Raw genomic sequence first — 18,612 nt, 5'->3', positions numbered from 1 at the left:
TGTTGTTCAAAAAGATATTTGGTGACCAATGACTTATAAAAATATTCACAAAACCTTCTTTTCAGGTCCCAACTATCCTTTACCGGTGTTTTTTTTCCTCAAAGGCTACCCACCCAGCTAATAAAATAGATTGATTTTCTCACTCAGCAGGAGAAGAACATAGAGTTGATGAAATGCTGAGGAGAAGGTCTTTGGTTGGAGTCTTTCCCAGACCTGCAGTATTTCAACTGGCTTCTATACAATAGTCTTTGCAAGTGAATCAAAAAGGAAATAGAATGTAAATGCAAAATTGTATTATGTTTTCTATCTTTCTATTATTACTTTTTGTTGCTTCACAAATATGTGTATTTCCTTTCAAAGTCACCTTTTCTTTTCCTGGCGCCTTCCTTTCCTCGTTCTTTCTTCCGTTGCCAGGGTCACCATCTTATCTGTGTCTGCTTCAGGTTGTCACCTAAGCACAATGAGGGAAAATTATCTTTTTAATGAATCACAGTTATGTGTAGCCTTTAGCAGGCCTCTTTTCTCAGCACTAACACCCCCCCAGTGTCTGTGTGTGTCTTGAAGGGACATTGTGGGGTACAAAATCGTGCAGCTGAAATATTTGAAGGGCTTTTTGATGATTCAAACTTGTTTTGAGGTTTGGCTCATGAATATATAACAATATCTGGGTTGAAACCTCGGATATCTTCAGAAAGATTTCTTCTTTCAACCAGATACAGATGCCAGAATATGTGTAACTAGTTGAAATTTCCCATTGAAGATTTGATTATTTTTGGGACAAGAAAACAACAAACCAAATTTAATGAAATGCGGTCAAATTAGTATAGTATACTGTTGGGTGAGGATAAGACATTAGTGAAGGATTAATGGGAAATAAGTAGTAGCAGAAGTATTTGTAGTAATAATAGAAGTTTAAAAGACATTTTTATAAAAACACGATTAGTCTGATAATAGTAACCTGCTGGATCAGAATACATTTGGCAGGTTTATGCAGTAAAGCTGTTTCTTTTACTGTCATCTTAGCAGTTACACACAAACAATGTGTGTTTGTGTGTAACTTTACCCTGCACTGTGTACGGAAATACTTGTATCTAACCTTTATTCCATTTTCTTGCTGCAGTATGAGCCGTCCAGGATCAGCTCTGTTCAAAGAGCTACATCATCAAACACAAAGACACAAACACATATGCTGACCCACAAAGCCTGGCAGCTGAAGCCTTGTGAGTGGTGAGGTGACCTGACCTCTCGTCAGGTCAACAGTGCTCACGATGTGGCAGATGAAACAACCCAAACACCAAAACACGAATGAACAGCATATCATTTCCCAGGAAACCATAGTGTGGAGCTTTTCTTTGAAGACCTGTAAAATAGTAAAGGGAGATTGTTCTTTTTGTGATTTATTCCTCATCAGTTATGAAAATGGAGCAAACTACTTCTAGTCTTTCATTTGCAGATCTATAGTCAAGCAAAGCCTCAAATTTATAAGCTAAGCATCAGCTTTGAAATATTTGCCAATATACGTGTGTAAATTATCCATCCAACTGTGTGTCCTCACCTGGCACGACGCTAGTCTTGGTTGCTCTCTCACACTGAAATGTTGTTTCTCTCATAGTGTCGGCATCTTTGCCACTGGCTGTATGTCACAAAGCACCTTTGCAGTTAGACACAGCAAATCAAACAGCCACCTATGATCTCTGACACTCCTGTGGGGCTGCCATGTCTCTGAGAGGAGTGCAGTCTTCCTCTGAAACCTGAATCACATCTCATCTTGAAGGAACAAAGATGAAACAGTCATTCAAGCAGGAAAAATAGTAACAAAACATTGGTAGGTTATATACTTGGGAGACAGGAACGAAATGCATCATGCCATCGACCTGCCTACAATTAATAAGTAATAACTACAACAATCAAACAACCCTGAGGTCTCATGTAAGGAATTAACCTTCTTCGCGATGTCTGCTGAACCAAGTCATGACGTATAGTCATTCTCATCAATATTTTTATATGAATGCATATTAGTATAACATGCATATATGCATATATTATGACAACTTCATGTTTGTTGCCATGGCAGTTCATACTTGTATTGCTCATCTCCACTGTTCTATCTCCTGGGAAACATTATTTGTGCCGTCTGTATATAATCATTTTATTATTATTTCCCAACCCCAATAACAATAGCCCGGGGCACACAAAGATGCATGAAATTAATAAACACCACAGTACAATTACCAACAATCAGAGCCCAAAAAGAAGCACAACAACAACATTAAATCAAACTTTTTCAAAAAGTTTTAGCAACCAATATTAGTTCGAAATGTTCTAATAGCTACTATTGTTCACTTTAGAAGACTGACTTTATGCTTTTAGTAACTTGGATTGGCCAGAATTTCCATTAAATTATGTTTAATGATTTATGTAAGCGGTCCAGGGAGTAGGCCGCCTCTTGCCCGATGACAGCTGGGATAGGCTCCAGCATCCCCCGCGACCCTGAGTGCAGGATAAGCGGCAGACGATGGATTTATAGAAAGGAGATACATATAACTGCACTCCACTGCAAGACACTGCAGTGCAGAGTGTGACGCTTTCAACTCTGTCTATATCTTTCATTTGTGACTCAGTCTCACAGCAGACTAGTAAATACGGTCTTGCAAAAAAAAATGTCTCAAACAGAAAGCTTGTAGCCACACATGGTAAAACAGTGGTGATGAAATAAAATCCTGTAATTACAGTTTCTCGACCAATCAGACAAGTTCTGTGCTGGGGTCTCTTCCCCTCAAATGACTTGAATAAACACAACTACCCACAGATGAGAGACAATTGGTAATTATTACCGATCAATTTCCTTAAAAATAATGTAGACCTTGGCCCTTACATAGAAAAGCACACCATTATGTCAAATTTCCATGGGAGCTTCTACCTTTGAAAGGGGGTGACGCATATAACTAAGATATAACAGGTTGCTGTTAGGCATCCTTCACTAGTAAAGACATATAGCCACAAATAACATGCATGCTATACCAACCTACATCTCAACCAGCAATCATCTTAATGGGTAGTTGCTTCGGCTACTGATGTGTCCTGTTGGAACTCTCGGAAACTGTTTTAAATTAAGAATATACAAGCACTTTGCATTGGCTTTTTGTGTGATAATCCCAAACTGCAGTCCCCTTTACTTTTTATGGACTGTATTTCACTGGTTTTCCTCTTGTTGGAGTTAGGCGGATTGCTGTACATTGATCAAATAAAAAGTTCGGACCGACAAATTTGCACAAATATCCCTTTGGGATTTAGTGATTTATGGAAGAGATATGATTTCAATCCTAAAACTGAGGCATGTGTGGGGGGGTTACAGGATGTCTCAACGGGCATAGCAGAGTCTCTGACAAACATAGGACTGAAGGTTGGGTTCTGCCTCTTCATTTGACCTTGAGCAAGGCATTGAACCCAGATTAGTCAATTCGACTTGCATTGTTCATGGTTCAATGGATAAAACTTTGAGAGACTGCCAAAAAAAGGTTAGGTCAATACTTGCGTACTCTCTAAAGTATTGGGCAATGGAACTGATATACAGCTTTAAAAGGAAGTAAACATATCACATGATGATAATACAAACAATCACAAGTATAATCCAATAACAATATCAAATGAGAAAAATTAATATCTGCTGAAGTCAGCTTGAGCCTTAACTCCAGCTTTCTCTAGCTCTGTGTGTGTTTGTGTGAATGTGTGTGTGTGTGTGTGTGTGTGTGTGTGTGTGTGTGTGTGTGTGTGCACTTGTAGTGGGTGGTTGGCTTGGTAGAACTATTCAGAGAGCTGATAGGACAGTGCATGGGTGTGTGTCTGTCTTATTGTATGCTTTGCTTTTGCATGCTTTGGAAAGTGACACTTCAGCCACATTTGAGTCAATATGAGACTCACACAGAAAACTGCCATCTAGAAGACTGAGTTTGTGTATGTAATCTTGCCTCCCACACACACACACACACACACACACACACACACACACACACACACACACACACACACACACACACACAAAGGCATTCATTTCCTCAGTGATAAATTAAAGGCACCCCATGTTATGTAGCAGCTTGTATTTATGGCTGTTCTCGCAGACACTGTCATTCGTCTGACTTTTGTGACTTGCGCCCAGGAGATTGAATCTGTGTTTATTAACTACAGAGCCTTTGGAATCTAAAGGATACAGAGCCTTTGGAATATGAGCGCCTAAAATCCACTGTTGATTGTTATTTTCTTTACTATTGTTTTCTGTCCCCAATGCCAGAGAATATCCAGTTCAGATATTAATACTCAAAATGACTACACCTTTGTGCTACTGGGTTCTTTTGAGTTGAGGATTTTAAAGTAGACTTCTCTGCTTCCCAACGATGGTAAATCTTATGGAAGTGACTATGGGTGCAAAGAAAGGTAAACTTATTCAGAGGTAACCTCATTCACAAGGCCAGATTGAGGGTGCATGTTAAAATGTCATGTCCCCTGTGTTTCTAGCCTTTGATAGCCTGCTGTCAAGGTGATGCAATACCCTGCAGATTCACATCATGGCAGGTTGCGCAATTCAGGAAAAGTTTCTTTTTCCCGCGGACATCAATCTACCCTCAGAGTGCAATGTTACTCTGCAAACAGCAGAATACTACAATTGCATAATTAGAGAAAAAAAGTTTTCTCTTCCCCTTGGTATATTCCTGCTTGTTTTTAATTAGTGGCCTTTCAATAAAAAAAAACTTGATCTTACTTCCTTTTAAACTCCAAGGTGAGTTGTTATTTCACTTTCATTTTGCAGTAATGGCAGTCACAATAATACTGGCCTTACGACCGTGCAGATAAATGAGTTTGACAGATTTTTTTCCCGCAGTGCCTGATCCCGAGTGAATGTCTCCTCAGGCCCAGAAACAGTCTGTATGTTGTACATAGAACATAAGCTGATGCAAGAATACCCGCTGAGTCATTTGGTGTCTTTTGGACCTCAAGTCAGCATGTCTCAGAGACATAATCTTTGATTTGAAGAAAGCCAGGACATTCATTTCAGGCTTCATAGTTCAGAACTGAGGTTGGTGTTATAGCAGAAGAAATGGCTACTGACTTCTTCCTGAAAAAAATAACTTCAAATGTACTTGTGATGAATGGAGCAGCGTGTCAAGGCTCATTTATCGTTTCAAATTGTTCAAGTGTGCAGCATCATCATAAATTCAACTGTCCCACATTACCCACTATTGTGAATGTTGATTGTATGGTTGCATCTATCGATGTGTCACGATTAACTGCTGCACTTCAAACACTGAAGGCTATATATTTTGGAGTTTGAGTAGCTTCATGTTCTGCATTGTGAACAAATGATAGAATAGCCCAGATCCCGGTGTGAAGTTTTGATAGAAAGCTGGAAATTCACTTTTCTGCCTGAAACTAACAGTTGCATGTGGTGAAAACCAAAGGGAAATGTGTTATGCGACTGAACTGTCAGCTATCTGTATCTGTGTTTACTTCTCATCATGTTCCCAATATGAACAAATTTGTTCAGATAGCACATTTGCATTGAATAGCATTGAATCTGCTTATTTGTCCGATGGTTTATTGACTTCAAATAGTTTTACCTCAAAATTAACCATATCCTAGCTGTGTTTTGCATGGATTCCAATCAGAGCTCAACATTGGGACATTGTTTTCAATAATAGCAAATGCTTGTCATGCTTAGAATAACTATTTTGAAATGTTTTCAAAATAGCACTGATAGCAGGCCATAATGATGTAAACATCATGATATTGTTTTGCATATCATGCTAGCTGTGTGCAATCTTCTTCTTCTTCTTCTTCTTTCGGCTTTTCCCGTTAGGGGTCGCCACAGCGACTTTCAACTTTCTCCATCTAACCCTATTCTCTGTATCTTCCTCTCTCACACCAACTACCTTCATATCCTCTCTCACTACGTCCATAAATCTTCTCTTTGGTCTTCCTCGAGACCTATTGCCTGGCAGCTCCAATTCCAGCATCCGTCTACCAATATATTCACTATCTCTTCTCTGTACATGACCGAACCATCTCAGTCTGGCTTCTCTGACCTTCTCTCCAAAACATCTAACATGTGCCGTCCCTCTGATAGATTCATTCCTGATCCTATCCATCCTGGTCACTCCCAAAGAGAACCTCAACATCTTCATCTCTGCAACCTCTAGTTCTGCCTGCTGTCTTTTGGTCATTGTAACAGTTTCTAGTCCATACATCATCGCTGGTCTCACCACTGTCTTGTACACCTTTCCTTTTATTCTGGCCGATAGTCTTCTATCACATAGTACCCCTGACACTTTTCTCCACCCATTCCAACCTGCTTGGACCCGTCTTTTCACCTCTTTTCCGCACTCTCCGTTGCTCTGGACTGTTGACCCTAAGTATCTGAAATCCTCCAGCTTCTTGATCTCCACTCCCTGTAGCCTCACCGCTCCACCCGAGTTCCTCTCGTTCACACACATATATTCTGTCTTGCTGCGACTAACTTTCATTCCTCTCCTTTCCAGAGCATACCTCCACCTCTCTAGATTTTCCTCTACCTGTTGTCTGCTCTCACTACAGATCACAATGTCATCCGCAAACATCATGGTCCATGGGGATTCCTGTCTAACCTCATCTGTCAGCCTGTCCATCACCATTGCGAACAAGAAGGGGCTCAGAGCTGATCCCTGATGGAGTCCCACCTCCACCTTGAGCTTCTCTGTTACCCCTACAGCACACCGTACCAGTGTCTCACAGCTAGCATACATGTCCTGCACCAGTCTAACATACTTCTCTGCCACTCCAGTCTTCCTCATACAATACCAGAGCTCCTCTCTTGGCACCCTGTCATATGCTTTTTCTAGGTCTACAAAAACGCAATGCAACTCCCTCTGGCCTTCTCTGTACTTTTCTATTAGCATTCTCAACGCAAATACTGCATCTGTAGTACTCTTCCTAGGCATGAAGCCATACTGCTGTTCACAAATGCTGATTTCTGCTCTCAGTCTAGTTTCCACTACTCTTTCCCATAACTTCATTGTATGGCTCATCAACTTTATCCCTCTGTAGTTGCCACAATTCTGCACATCCCCTTTATTCTTAAAAATAGGCACCATCACACTTTGTCTCCATTCTTCAGGCATCTTCTCACTCTCTAAGATCCTGTTGAATAATCTAGTCAGAAAATCTACGGCTGCCTCTCCTAGACACTTCCACACCTCCACAGGTATATCATCAGGACCAACTGCTTTTCCACTCTTCATCCTCTTCAATGCCTTCTTCACTTCACTTTTACTAATTTTTGCTACTTTGTGGTCTACAATAGTCACCTCTTCTACCCTTGCCTCTCTTTCATTTTCCACGTTCATCAGTTCTTCAAAGTACTCTTTCCATCTTCCCATCACTCTTCTAGCATCTGTCAATACATTTCCCTCTCTGTCCTTTATCACCCGGACCTGTTGTACATCCTTTCCATCTTTATCTCTCTGTTTCGCCAACCTGTATAGATCATTCTCACCCTCCTTACTATCCAACCGAGCATACAAGTCATCATAAGCCCTTTGTTTTGCCTTTGCTACCTCTATCTTTACCTTTCGCCGCACCTCCCTGAACTCCTGTCTGTTCTCTTCAGTCCTCTCAGTATCCCACTTCTTCTTCGCTAACCGCTTTCTCTGTATATACTCCTGCACTTCCTCATTCCACCACCAAGTCTCCTTATCTACTTTCCTCCCAGATGACACACCAAGTACTCTTCTACCTGTCTCCCTGATAACACTAGCTGTAGTTGTCCAATCATCTGGAAGCTCTCCCTGACCACCCAGACCCTTTCTCAACTCCTCCCTGAAAACCATGCAACACTCCTCCCTTTTCAGCTTCCACCATTTTGTCCTCTGCGCTGCCTTTGTCCTCTTCATCTTCCTTGTCACCAGAGTCATCCTACAAACCACCATCCTATGCTGTCTGGCTACACTCTCACCTACAACTACTTTGCAGTCACTGATCTCTTTCAGGTTACCTCGTCTATACAAGATGTAGTCTACCTGCGTGCTCCTACCTCCGCTCTTATAAGTTACCCTATGTTCCTGTTTTTTCTGGAAAAAGGTGTTCACTACAGCCATTTCCATCCTTTTTGCAAAATCTACCACCATCTGTCCCTCTGCATTCCTATCCTGGATACCAAATCTGCCCACCACTTCTTCATCCCCTCTATTGCCTTCACCGACATGTCCATTGAAGTCTGCACCAATGACCACTCTCTCATTTCTGGGAATATTTTGCATCATTTCATCTAACTCATTCCAGAACTTCTCCTTCTCTTCAGATTCACATCCCACCTGCGGGGCATAGCCACTAACAACATTGAGCATCACACCTTCGATTTCCAATTTCAGACTCATAAGTCTATCTGACATTCTTTTCACCTCTAGGACGTTCCTAACAAACTCCTCCTTCAAGATAACTCCTACTCCATTTCTCTTCTTGTCAGTACCATAATAGTACAACTTAAAGCCTGCTCCTAAGCTTCTAGCCTTACTACCTTTCCACCTGGTCTCCTGGACACACAGTATATCCACCTTCCTTCTCTGCATCATGTCCACCAACTCTCTACCTTTTCCTGTCATAGTCCCAACATTCAAAGTCCCTACTCTCAGTCCCAGACTCTTTCCTTTCCTCCTCTCTCTCTGCTTCCGAACACGCACTCCTCCTCTTCTTCTTGTTCTTGTTCTTCGACCCACAGTAGCCCAATTTCCATTAGTACCCTGTAGGTCATCAGTACCAATGGCGGTCGTTGTTAACCCGGTCCGCGACCGATCCGGTATGGTATAGTTTGGTTGTCTCGCATATTTGGTTTTGGCAAAAGTTTTACGCCGGATGCCCTTCCTGACGCAACCCTCTGCATTTATCCGGGCTTGGGACCGGCACAGGGAGACACTGCTCCGTGTCCCCCCAAGGCAGGCTTGGAGAGGCACGGGCCAGTGCCGCCCTGAGGCTGCATTGCTAGCTGTATGCAATGAATGTCTTAATTTGGGATAACATTTAGACTGTTGCTGCTGCCTGAATGCATATCATTTTTTTTATTTTTGATGAAACTGTGGTTTCCTCCTCATGATGGAGCTACTCTTAAGTCACAAAATTCCATCTTTATGGTTCATAACTCAAAAGTATCTTGCAGTCCAAGGTAAGGATAACACCAACATAGCAGAAGTTGTGGCTCTAACAGCAATTTTAGTTGTCTGGTATTCAAGTAATTCTTTCTTGGTTTGGCTGCACCTATTAATGTGATAAGAGTTGAGTACAACGTATTATATCACATATTTAGAAGAACCATTTGATGAGCTTTTGATTTCATGATTTAAGGTACCCTCCATTTTTTTTTTAATTGCCACAGTTACTGCAGTGTGGTGCAAATTGACTCTTTGGACCAGCAAACTGATCTCAAATTGAATAAATATTTTTTGACCCCTGTCCATCTAGTTTTGTATAAAATTGGTGCAAAGTGGTGCCGCGGCAGCCTTTTTCCCACAGATAGTGGGTTATTAACAGTGGCTGTATTCCTGGAATTTACCCAGAACGGAACAGTTAATCCTCATAAAAAGAAGATCGAAGTGAAAAAAAAAAAGGAAAAAATCCTGGGAGGTGGAGGTGGAGGGTGATGCAGGGCAGCACAGCGGGAGAAAGCAAGGAATTTAGAGAAGAGAGAAAGAGGAGAGGTGGGACAAAAGGAGTTCGATGGTGGAGAAAATTAAATTGGGCAATCATGAAAAATTGAGATGGAAGGAAAAAGAGAGACCACAAGAGTGAAGATGGGTCTTTAAAATAATTCAAAGAGAACACGTCTTCAGAGGGTAATGGGATTTCCAGAAAATGTTCATACACTTACAAAAATCAAGCATTAGAGATTTTTAGTAGCTGCAGACATCATGGATAGGAGAGACAATCAGAACTACCTGATCACACTATTCAAAAGAATTGAACGGCCTTTCCTTTTTTTTTTGTTTAGCTGATTAAATTCAACTGGCTTTGCCCATAACTGATTCAAATTTGCCATTTATCTTATATTTTTCTCAAATTCCATATGTTACAATAATTTAATCAATAGCGTCAATACCTTCTGCTTAATGTAAAAAAAAAAAACATGATGGACACCTGATAAAATTAAAGCATATTAGATTGAATTGAAGTTTGCGGCTGACTGGTTAAATATACCTGGTGAGTGGAGTTGATTCCACAGTTCATCAAATGGTGGCAGACGTTGGTGAAGTGAGGAAGAGGATAGTAGGTTAGGCGATTCTAATGACACTCTGCTATGAAGAGAATACAGTGAGTAAATACCCAAAGGTCAGAGCTGATGGCGATTCTGTAACAAGATTTCTAACAAAGCGTAGTAACGAAATAAGAGGATCAGGATGCTGTTTCTGTCTCCGCCGTGCAGAGAAGAAACACATGTTGCCTGCTTCCTGTTCTACTCATGTACCATTAAGCAAAATTGCAGATTAGGATTTCATTATTCAAAATAATTTTTTGATTGTTCCAGACCTTATTTAATTTACGCCTTTTTATATGACTTTTCCCACAAACCCCTGTGCATCCTGGGTAAATCGCACACCTCATTCTGTATAGACCTTCAGGCAGAAACTCTAACCAAACTAAGCGCTGTGAACTGACGGGTGCAATTTTTTTCCACGCTTTGTGTCATCCTGACATATCATCAGACTTCCTGTTTGGTTCAACAGTTTTCATGAACTCAGGTTTGAAAAAGAATCGGAACTTCCTGCAATTGATTTTTGAACAAATGAGATTTGTTTTGATCATTAACTTTTAAAATCAGTGGAGAAACCGACTCCACATTTACCACAATGTAGCTGTTCCCTGTTACTTCAAGCTGAGCATCTCTATACTTGAAGCCTCCGACCTGATTTACAGATCAATTTTGCATACATTTTATAGACTCATTTCTAACCTTTTCAGGGATAAACGCATAGAACTTCTGACCTTCTACTTCACAACATTGGGCTTCAGGGTCGTGAAGCCCAATAAACTCCGGTTTTAAACCAGAATTTATTGGGCTTCACGATCTGTGACTTGAGGGTTTTGAAAAGTTCTTATCTCACTGCATCAGCTTTTATGCAGCAGCTGAAATATATTTATTCAGACAGGTATTTGGCTGACCTTCCTGCAAATAGTCCAATGATGTATAAATAAAATAATTAAGCATACTATTTTGAGCTGACCCCTCAGTGAGCTGCCCCCTTACCGTGGTGGAGGGGTTTGCACGTCCCAGTGATCCTGTCGGTGGCTTTATGCCCCTGGAAGGGTCACCCGAGGCAAACAGGTCCCAGGTGAGGGACCAGACAAAGTGTGGCTCTAAAGACCCCCATGAAAAAGACAAATGTTGGACCTAGTTTTCCCTTGCATGGACGCGGGCCACCGTGGCCACTACCTGGAGCAAGGCCTGGGGGCGGGGCTCGATGGCGAGCACCTGGTGGCCTGGCCTTCACCCATGGGGCTCGACATGGGTTCCTCTTCCCCTGGTCTCACCACCCAGGGGAAGGGACAATGGGGTGGGGTGCAGTGTGAGCTGGGCGGTGGCTGGAGAGGGGGACCTTGGCAACCCAATCCTCACCTGCAGAAGCTGGCTCTTGGGACATTGAATGTCACTTCTCTGGCGGGGAAGGAGCCTGAGCAAGTGCGCGAGGCTAAGAGATTCCGACTATATATAGTCGTACTCACTTAGACACACAGGATGGAGCTTCGAACTAGACCTCTCGAGAGAGGCTGGACTCTTTTTTTACTCTGGAGTTGCCCCCTGTTGAGAGGCGCCGGGCAGGTGTGTGCATATTGATTGCCCCCCGTCTTGACACCTGCAAGTTGGGGTTCAACCTCGTGGACGAGAGGATCGCCTCCCCCCGCCTTCAAATGGGGGGATGGGTTTTGACTGTTGTTTATGGCTATGCACCTAACAACAGTTCCGTTTTTGGGGTCCCTGGAGGGGCTGCTTCAGAGCGCTCCTGCTGGGAGACTTCAACGCTGACCTGGGCAACGACAATGCAACTTGGGAGGGCATGATCGGGAAGAATGGCCCCACCTATCTGAACCCGATTGGTGTTTTGTTATTGGACTTCTGTGCTCGTCATTGTCCATAACAAACACCATGTTCCGGCATAAAGGTGTCCATATGTGCACTTGGCACCAACACACCTTAAGCGACAGTCTTTTGATCGACCTTGTGGTCCTATTGTCGGTCGTATTTCGGGCATGTCCATCTGGGAGGAGACCATGAGGAAGACCCAGGACATGCTGACATGTCTCCAGGCTGGCCTGAGAATGGCTTGGGGTCCCCCCAGTGGAGCTGTGGCGGGGGAGAGAGAGGTCTGGGCCTCATTGTGGCGTCTGCTGCCCCCGCGACGCGACTCTGGATAAGCGGGAGAAAATGAATGAATGGATAGATGGATGGATCTTGAGTTGATTTGTTTGTTGCTGCTTTTATTTTAGCTTGCACCTACCTACTTACTATGTTAGTATGTTATATCCTGTTAATAACTCTTGTTTGTCTACTGATACACAGCATTTTATGGTTATGAAACTGTGAAAGCATCACTTAACTGAAGTCCACCTGTTCATACTTGGAATTAGTTCACAAGGTGGATAAAAACAAATATTAACTCAACATCTTCAATTAGCACTGCAGAAAAAAAATGCTGCTTGAAAAATAGGAGAGCGGGTGTTGGAATTAACAATATGGAGGAAAAAAACATCCTTAGTTTGAAAAAAAAGGTTGGCTTTTGTACAATTATTATAGTATCATGGAAATATAAAACACCAACAACCTCTGGGCTTGCAGCACTTCAGATCTTGTTGCTGCATATAAGGTTTTAACATTTAGAGTGGATTTTAATGATTCAAAAATTTTCCATCAGCTTTTGCTTGGAGCACTATATTCTCCATGGGTTAAATGTCTTTAGCACATGTCACATAGTCCTTATGAAGCAGATTCAGGTTACCCAGTCATTTTCTCATATAAGAAAAACCTCAAATGTCACCAAGAATAAACTGAACATTTTACTTTCTGGAAAAATAAATAAATAAATAAAGGTTATGTAACTCCCCTCAGATTTGACCAGGAACATTACACTCAAGTGCAACATGTCAGCTGGAGATGCGAGACAGAAACAGCAATCTAAAGGCCTGGTATCATCAGACAGTGATGCCAAAAAATCAATGGCGCTGGATGTTGCGCCAGCTTGTATAGGACGGTTATGTAAGTCTTAGTATTACTTCGAACTGGTCTAAGAATGGACAATGGAGCCATTAAACTTTTACGATTCCAAAATTCCAAAAACACATAGAATATACTGTGGTCCACAGATGTCTTATATGTATTAATTCACTCAAATTGAGTTTAAAAATATATACAAATGTGGTATTTTTATTTCACATTTTTATTGTTCATGATGATGAAACAGCAACACTGATACAAAAACATCCCATTTAGTTTAAAATCACAAATCTGAAAGTTCAGTGTGATCCACAGAAGGCAGAAACAATGAGCCAGTGCTTCTCTGTGGCCGAGGGTCCGTAGAAAAATGAGGCAGGTGGTTGTGTACAACTCCTTTCTAAACCTTGTTTTACATGGCTGGGGCTGCTTGACTTTTATTTCACAGAATGACTTAACTGAAGCCAGAGCAGTTTTAAAAGACATTATTGTACAAACTTGGCTCAATCGTGCAAACAGTTGATGACTGAAGCTCTTCAAAAGTTAAATCAGAAATTTCCGCCAGACCGATTACCTGAGATACTCAAGAGGCTAGAGATGTAGTGTTGGGAACAAACTGAGGAGGAAAAGACTCCCAAAACAAAACAAAACTGCCATCTGTATTCCTTCGCTGTAAAATGTGCCTTTAAAAGGATGAAACCCAACCTGAGGAGAAGAGTTAGCTCTCTCAGCTTAACATCCCTTATACAAATTTAGATTAAATTAACCAGATTGTTTTTAAAAAGTGAGAACGAACCATTTGTTTGGACATTGGTGGTGAGCAGCAAAGGTCAGCTGAACACCTCAGTTCAAGTAAAGCTGCAGCAGCGAGGCCACACCAAAGTGATTGAGAACATCTTCTCCGACAGCAGGGATTTTCAAGAAAAACTAAAGTAGGGTCTGACCAGTGACTATCCAGGTGGAGCTTCAGACCGGCACACAAGGAAAGTTTCATCTGCAATTGAAAAATTTCATTCAAAGGTAAAGGAAGATTTCCCAAGTTGAGTGGGGAATAGCACAGGTGGATTAAATAATTTAACTTGAAGGGCAGACCTTCCCCAAATTTCTATGCATAATGTATCTACTCCCCATTTGAACATCTGGTTCCTTAGCTATGTTCCCATCTTATTGTTAAAATTCAGTTTGGTCATATTTTGTGTAATCTTTCCGATTGACGGAAAAAAAAACAATGGCACCACTAAACATGACATCTCTGCTTGTGCAACATAATGTATATCTTACAAAAAGCAAATGTGAAGTTTGTTTACAAAGTCTGATTCGACCTCAGTCCTGTCCACTAGTGGATTTTATTCAAACCCAGTGTTGGTGAGCGGGAGTCGGTCAGCTATGGAATCATGTTGCCCTGTTTTTCACAGAATTTGGGGAAAACTGCTTGTTGATTTAGTCAGTCTTATATGACAAAATTACATTAAAACATAAAAATGGATATTTATATTTAGAAACATTTTCTACAAATATACATTAAAACGGGAAAGAAACTACTGTCGTACAGCAAAAAAACCCCAATGCGTTATACATATACATATATATATATGTATATTTACAACGTATGAGTATATGTCTGTGTGTGTATATATATACTGTATAGACATACACATATGTATACAGATACATAAATGTGCATGTACATAAATTCACACATATTGGTGTATCTATATGTATGTGTTTGTATGTGTGTTTACACACACATACCCATACAGTATCTATAAACACACATATATATGTATATATGTATACACACACACATACAGTATATTGTATATATACAGTAAAACAAGGGGTTGCAGAAGTCTTGGAGGCAGAACCTCTCAAAAACCTGCTCACACAGACAATGAGCGTCAGTGTACCATAAAATAAAGAATATTTACAGAGCATATACAACTGTCCAAAAAGACCATGTTCGTAATTCAAAAACATGCACATATACACTATTTCATTTGAAATATCTATTTGTTTCTTGTACATAGATCTGCAAAAGATCTGTAAATGATTTCCACTTTGGCTGGATGTGTTGGTGGCACGTAAAGACATAGGAGAGGAGGTGTATTAAGAAAAATAATTTTTGAATTAATCAATTGTGGATGATCAAAGGCACTTGAAGAAGATGCCAATCCATGTATAAAATCTTAAAAAAGGCACTGTTGCAGGTTTGAGGACAGAAGATTTTACACAATCTCTATGTTGTTAGAATATGGATAAAACAATGCTAATTTTAGAGTTTTTAACATGATTTTGAAATGTAGACATTTTTCAGCTGCTGGCCACTGATTCTGTTCTGTCAGTTTCTGCCAGGTGTCTTATGCCACCATTAGTTTTGTGTAGATTCTGAATTGGGTTTATGCTTGACTTCAACCGGATTTAAACAGATCAAGTCCAATTCCATCCAGATATTAAATTAATGCGTAGGATGAGCAAAGTTTACTAAAAATGATATTATATGTCCAGTTAATACTCCAATCAGCTAAATATTTAAACCTTGCTTGGAACATATGACCCATATGCTACCTATACTTCCACTGATCTTTTCTACTCTGACCCTAATATCGGTCATACTCTCTGTACGTCAATGCAAATATAAATACTAGCTAGTTATGATACAAATACCATGGTGGATGTGTTACAAAGTATACCACCCGACTTCCTCCAAAATTACAGCACTTTTGAAATTGTGAGACACTTCTACATGTCTTCTATTTAACATACACAATATCACACTGTTTGAGTGAAGTAGCACAATCACAGTAATCACAAGGCTCTTCCATTTACATGACACCTTCTGACACAAATCCTTAGTTTTAGGGTGTTAGGCAATGCAGGTTTGGTTTTGTTTGTTCAATTTGTCATTAGAAAGGTATATCTCTTTGCAATTTATCAAAATACCGTCATATGTTTTATACCTTGTTGTCCAGCCCTGCATCAAGTGCCTTCATTCGCCAGCAGGTGTACTTTATATGTATTGGAATTCAGTATAAAAAGTCTTTCAACCTGAATGAATACAAGGCAATACATAAGCCTTGTGAGATATTATGTACAATACCTTTTTTTTTGTCAGAAAAGAAACATGGTTACATTCATATTTTGGATGTGCGGATCCCTGTGTGACAATAATACTGAAAGCATCTCCTCTGCATTCTTCACGTGCACAGCTCGGATCAAACGGCTTTTGGCTGGTGAGGAAGATCCTTGATTGTTGGGAGTTGGGGAAGCACTTAGCATGACTCTGTCACACTTTGCACGTATGGACTTTGGCAAAAGTATCTGATTGTTAACCCGGCATCCCATAATCCCATAAAAATGCGGTTGTCTAGAAAAAAATCTGCGTGGCTGATTTACCGATTACCTTTCAGGTGCAACTGAGATGACTTTTGTCAAGAACTACAGATGTGTTTGAATATCTTAAGTTAGTGTGTAGCATGTGTGTAAGAGTTCTACACACAAAGTTAATTCATTATCTAGAAGTGCTCCTTGTTTCAAGGCGGACCTTGACTCCAAATGTCGTCTTCAAAATTCACAGCAGACTGGAGGCTCATCTTTTCAGATGTAGAGGAGGCTATGCAACGAGTTTGTTCTTTGTCTTTGTGTCTGGAAACTGTCAATCACAATCATCGCCTTGTTCCTTTCACATTGGACCAAACAAGTGGGGTCTACGTCCCCCCCCCCTCGTTTTGATTTTCTCCTTTTGTGTTGCATCAAATCCACAACTAAACAACATGAAAAATAATAAAAAAGACTAAAATAAAATAAACCCAGGCTAAAAGAAAAAGTTCCCTCCAGAGGCCCAGGGGGCAAATGGAAGATATCAGAACCTGGTGCAGCTTATATTAAAAATAACTGTTAATGATCAATCTAATGAAAGGGAAGCTCTTAAGACCCCTTGTTCCCGAATGTTGGAACAGCTGGGGTGAACCAGATGAGACACCAGTGTTTGCGGGGTGGAGGGAGTTTGTTGCACTGTTCAATCTGAATCAGGAGGGAAAAAAAAAACAACTAAAAAAAACGGGGATGCTTAGTGACCACCACCGGAGCCTGGAGGGTTGTGAATCCAGTCGAGTACGATGAGTGACAAGCTGCCAATCATGAAGATGATTCCCACGACCAGGAAGATGGACGCCTATGGAGCAGGGCAGATTGAGAAGGGAAGAAATGCAGGTGAATATGTGATGATGCACTGCAGGGTTCTGCTGAAATTTCTGACTAGTCACTTTCTGCAAATGTTATTCGGCTCCTCCGGGGGATAGATTGGGAAAGCTGATCTAGTGAGAAAGCTGCTCTTAATAGTGTGTGTGTGTGTGAGAGTGTGTGTGTGTTTCTTCCTTTCTACTTACCCCGATCTTCTGAGGGGAACGGAGGGGCACTGACTTTACCAGGCGGAGGTAAAAGGCAGCGGGGAGAATGAAAATTAGCATGGTGGCTGCAGATGAACCTGCAACAAAATCAAATTCCCATCTCAGCCTGGTACTTCATGAAGCTTCTTACACTGGTGCAGACTAATCTGACATTAATGGCCTGATATAATTCAAATCCTAGCATTTTTACAGTCCTATAGGCTTCTGATTAAATGCAAATAAACAAAATTGGTTAGGCATGCGGAAAGACAAAGCAAAAAGAAATAGAATAGAATGTTCCTTTATTCGTCCAACAGTGGGGGAATTTCACGAGAACAAAAAGCTTATTTTAATGAAAAGACTTTTTTCTTTATAGGACTCATGATTATGACCAGTTTCACATGACTGCAATAAGATTTTGTCACTTTTTGTATTTTCATTTGAGGAAAGATTTTCCATTTTGTGCTAACAATGTTAGAAAAACTTAAAGAAAAATAACTGCTATATATAAATATGGCGGCAAGGATGCTGAATTTTTGACAATCAAGTTTGACAATCAACCCTAAACACTATTTGGTGCATAGATTTTTCAAATTTTTATTATCAACCCCAAAACTGGCTTTGGAAATCGGATTGGTATGACCTCAGCTGTGATATTTTCCAAACAGACCATAATGATTACTTTTTCATAGTATTTTGGGGCATGTTTATGCTTTCATTGGTCAGCTGAGAGTAGAGGAGTTAAGGCAGAGTAGAAGAAAGATGTTGTAAAGTTTGGACTGGACTGGAGTTTGGATAGCACATTACAGAGGGCTGCTTGTGTAATTCTGTGCCTGAATACTTGGCGGATTTTTTGACTTTGGATGACCATTGGCTGTCAAATATGGAAGGAAAACATAGACTCAAGCCATTCTTGTCGGTAAAAAAAAATAACAACCTGGATCTTGAGAAATAAGCCCAGCTGCAGACAGTGGTCTGAGAGAGATTATCTAACATTGTGGCATCTGG

The 18,612-nt window shown here is 40.8% G+C and overlaps 1 protein-coding gene across 4 annotated transcripts in view; it reads right to left on the bottom strand.

Annotated features, from left to right (window-relative positions):
• Nucleotides 1-13,428: 13,428 nt before the first annotated feature.
• slc38a4 (solute carrier family 38 member 4) overlaps nt 13,429-18,612 on the bottom strand; it is a 34,626-nt gene continuing 29,442 nt past the window's right edge. For all 4 annotated transcript variants that reach the window (XM_086146886.1, XM_086146885.1, XM_086146883.1 and 1 more), the window contains 2 exons: nt 17,605-17,702; nt 13,429-17,390 (listed from right to left, as the gene is read on the bottom strand). In XM_086146886.1, coding sequence (XP_086003012.1) covers nt 17,286-17,390; nt 17,605-17,702 — 203 coding nt within the window. In that variant the 3' untranslated portion in view covers nt 13,429-17,285. The remainder of the gene's footprint in view (nt 17,391-17,604; nt 17,703-18,612) is intronic.

Source organism: Fistularia commersonii, chromosome 5, assembly GCF_037954325.1.
Source record: "Fistularia commersonii isolate RoL2024-O1a breed Wild chromosome 5, RoL_Fcom_v1.0, whole genome shotgun sequence".
In the NCBI taxonomy this organism is placed as follows: Eukaryota; Metazoa; Chordata; class Actinopteri; order Syngnathiformes; family Fistulariidae; genus Fistularia; species Fistularia commersonii.
This window is presented reverse-complemented; position numbering and strand designations above follow the sequence as displayed.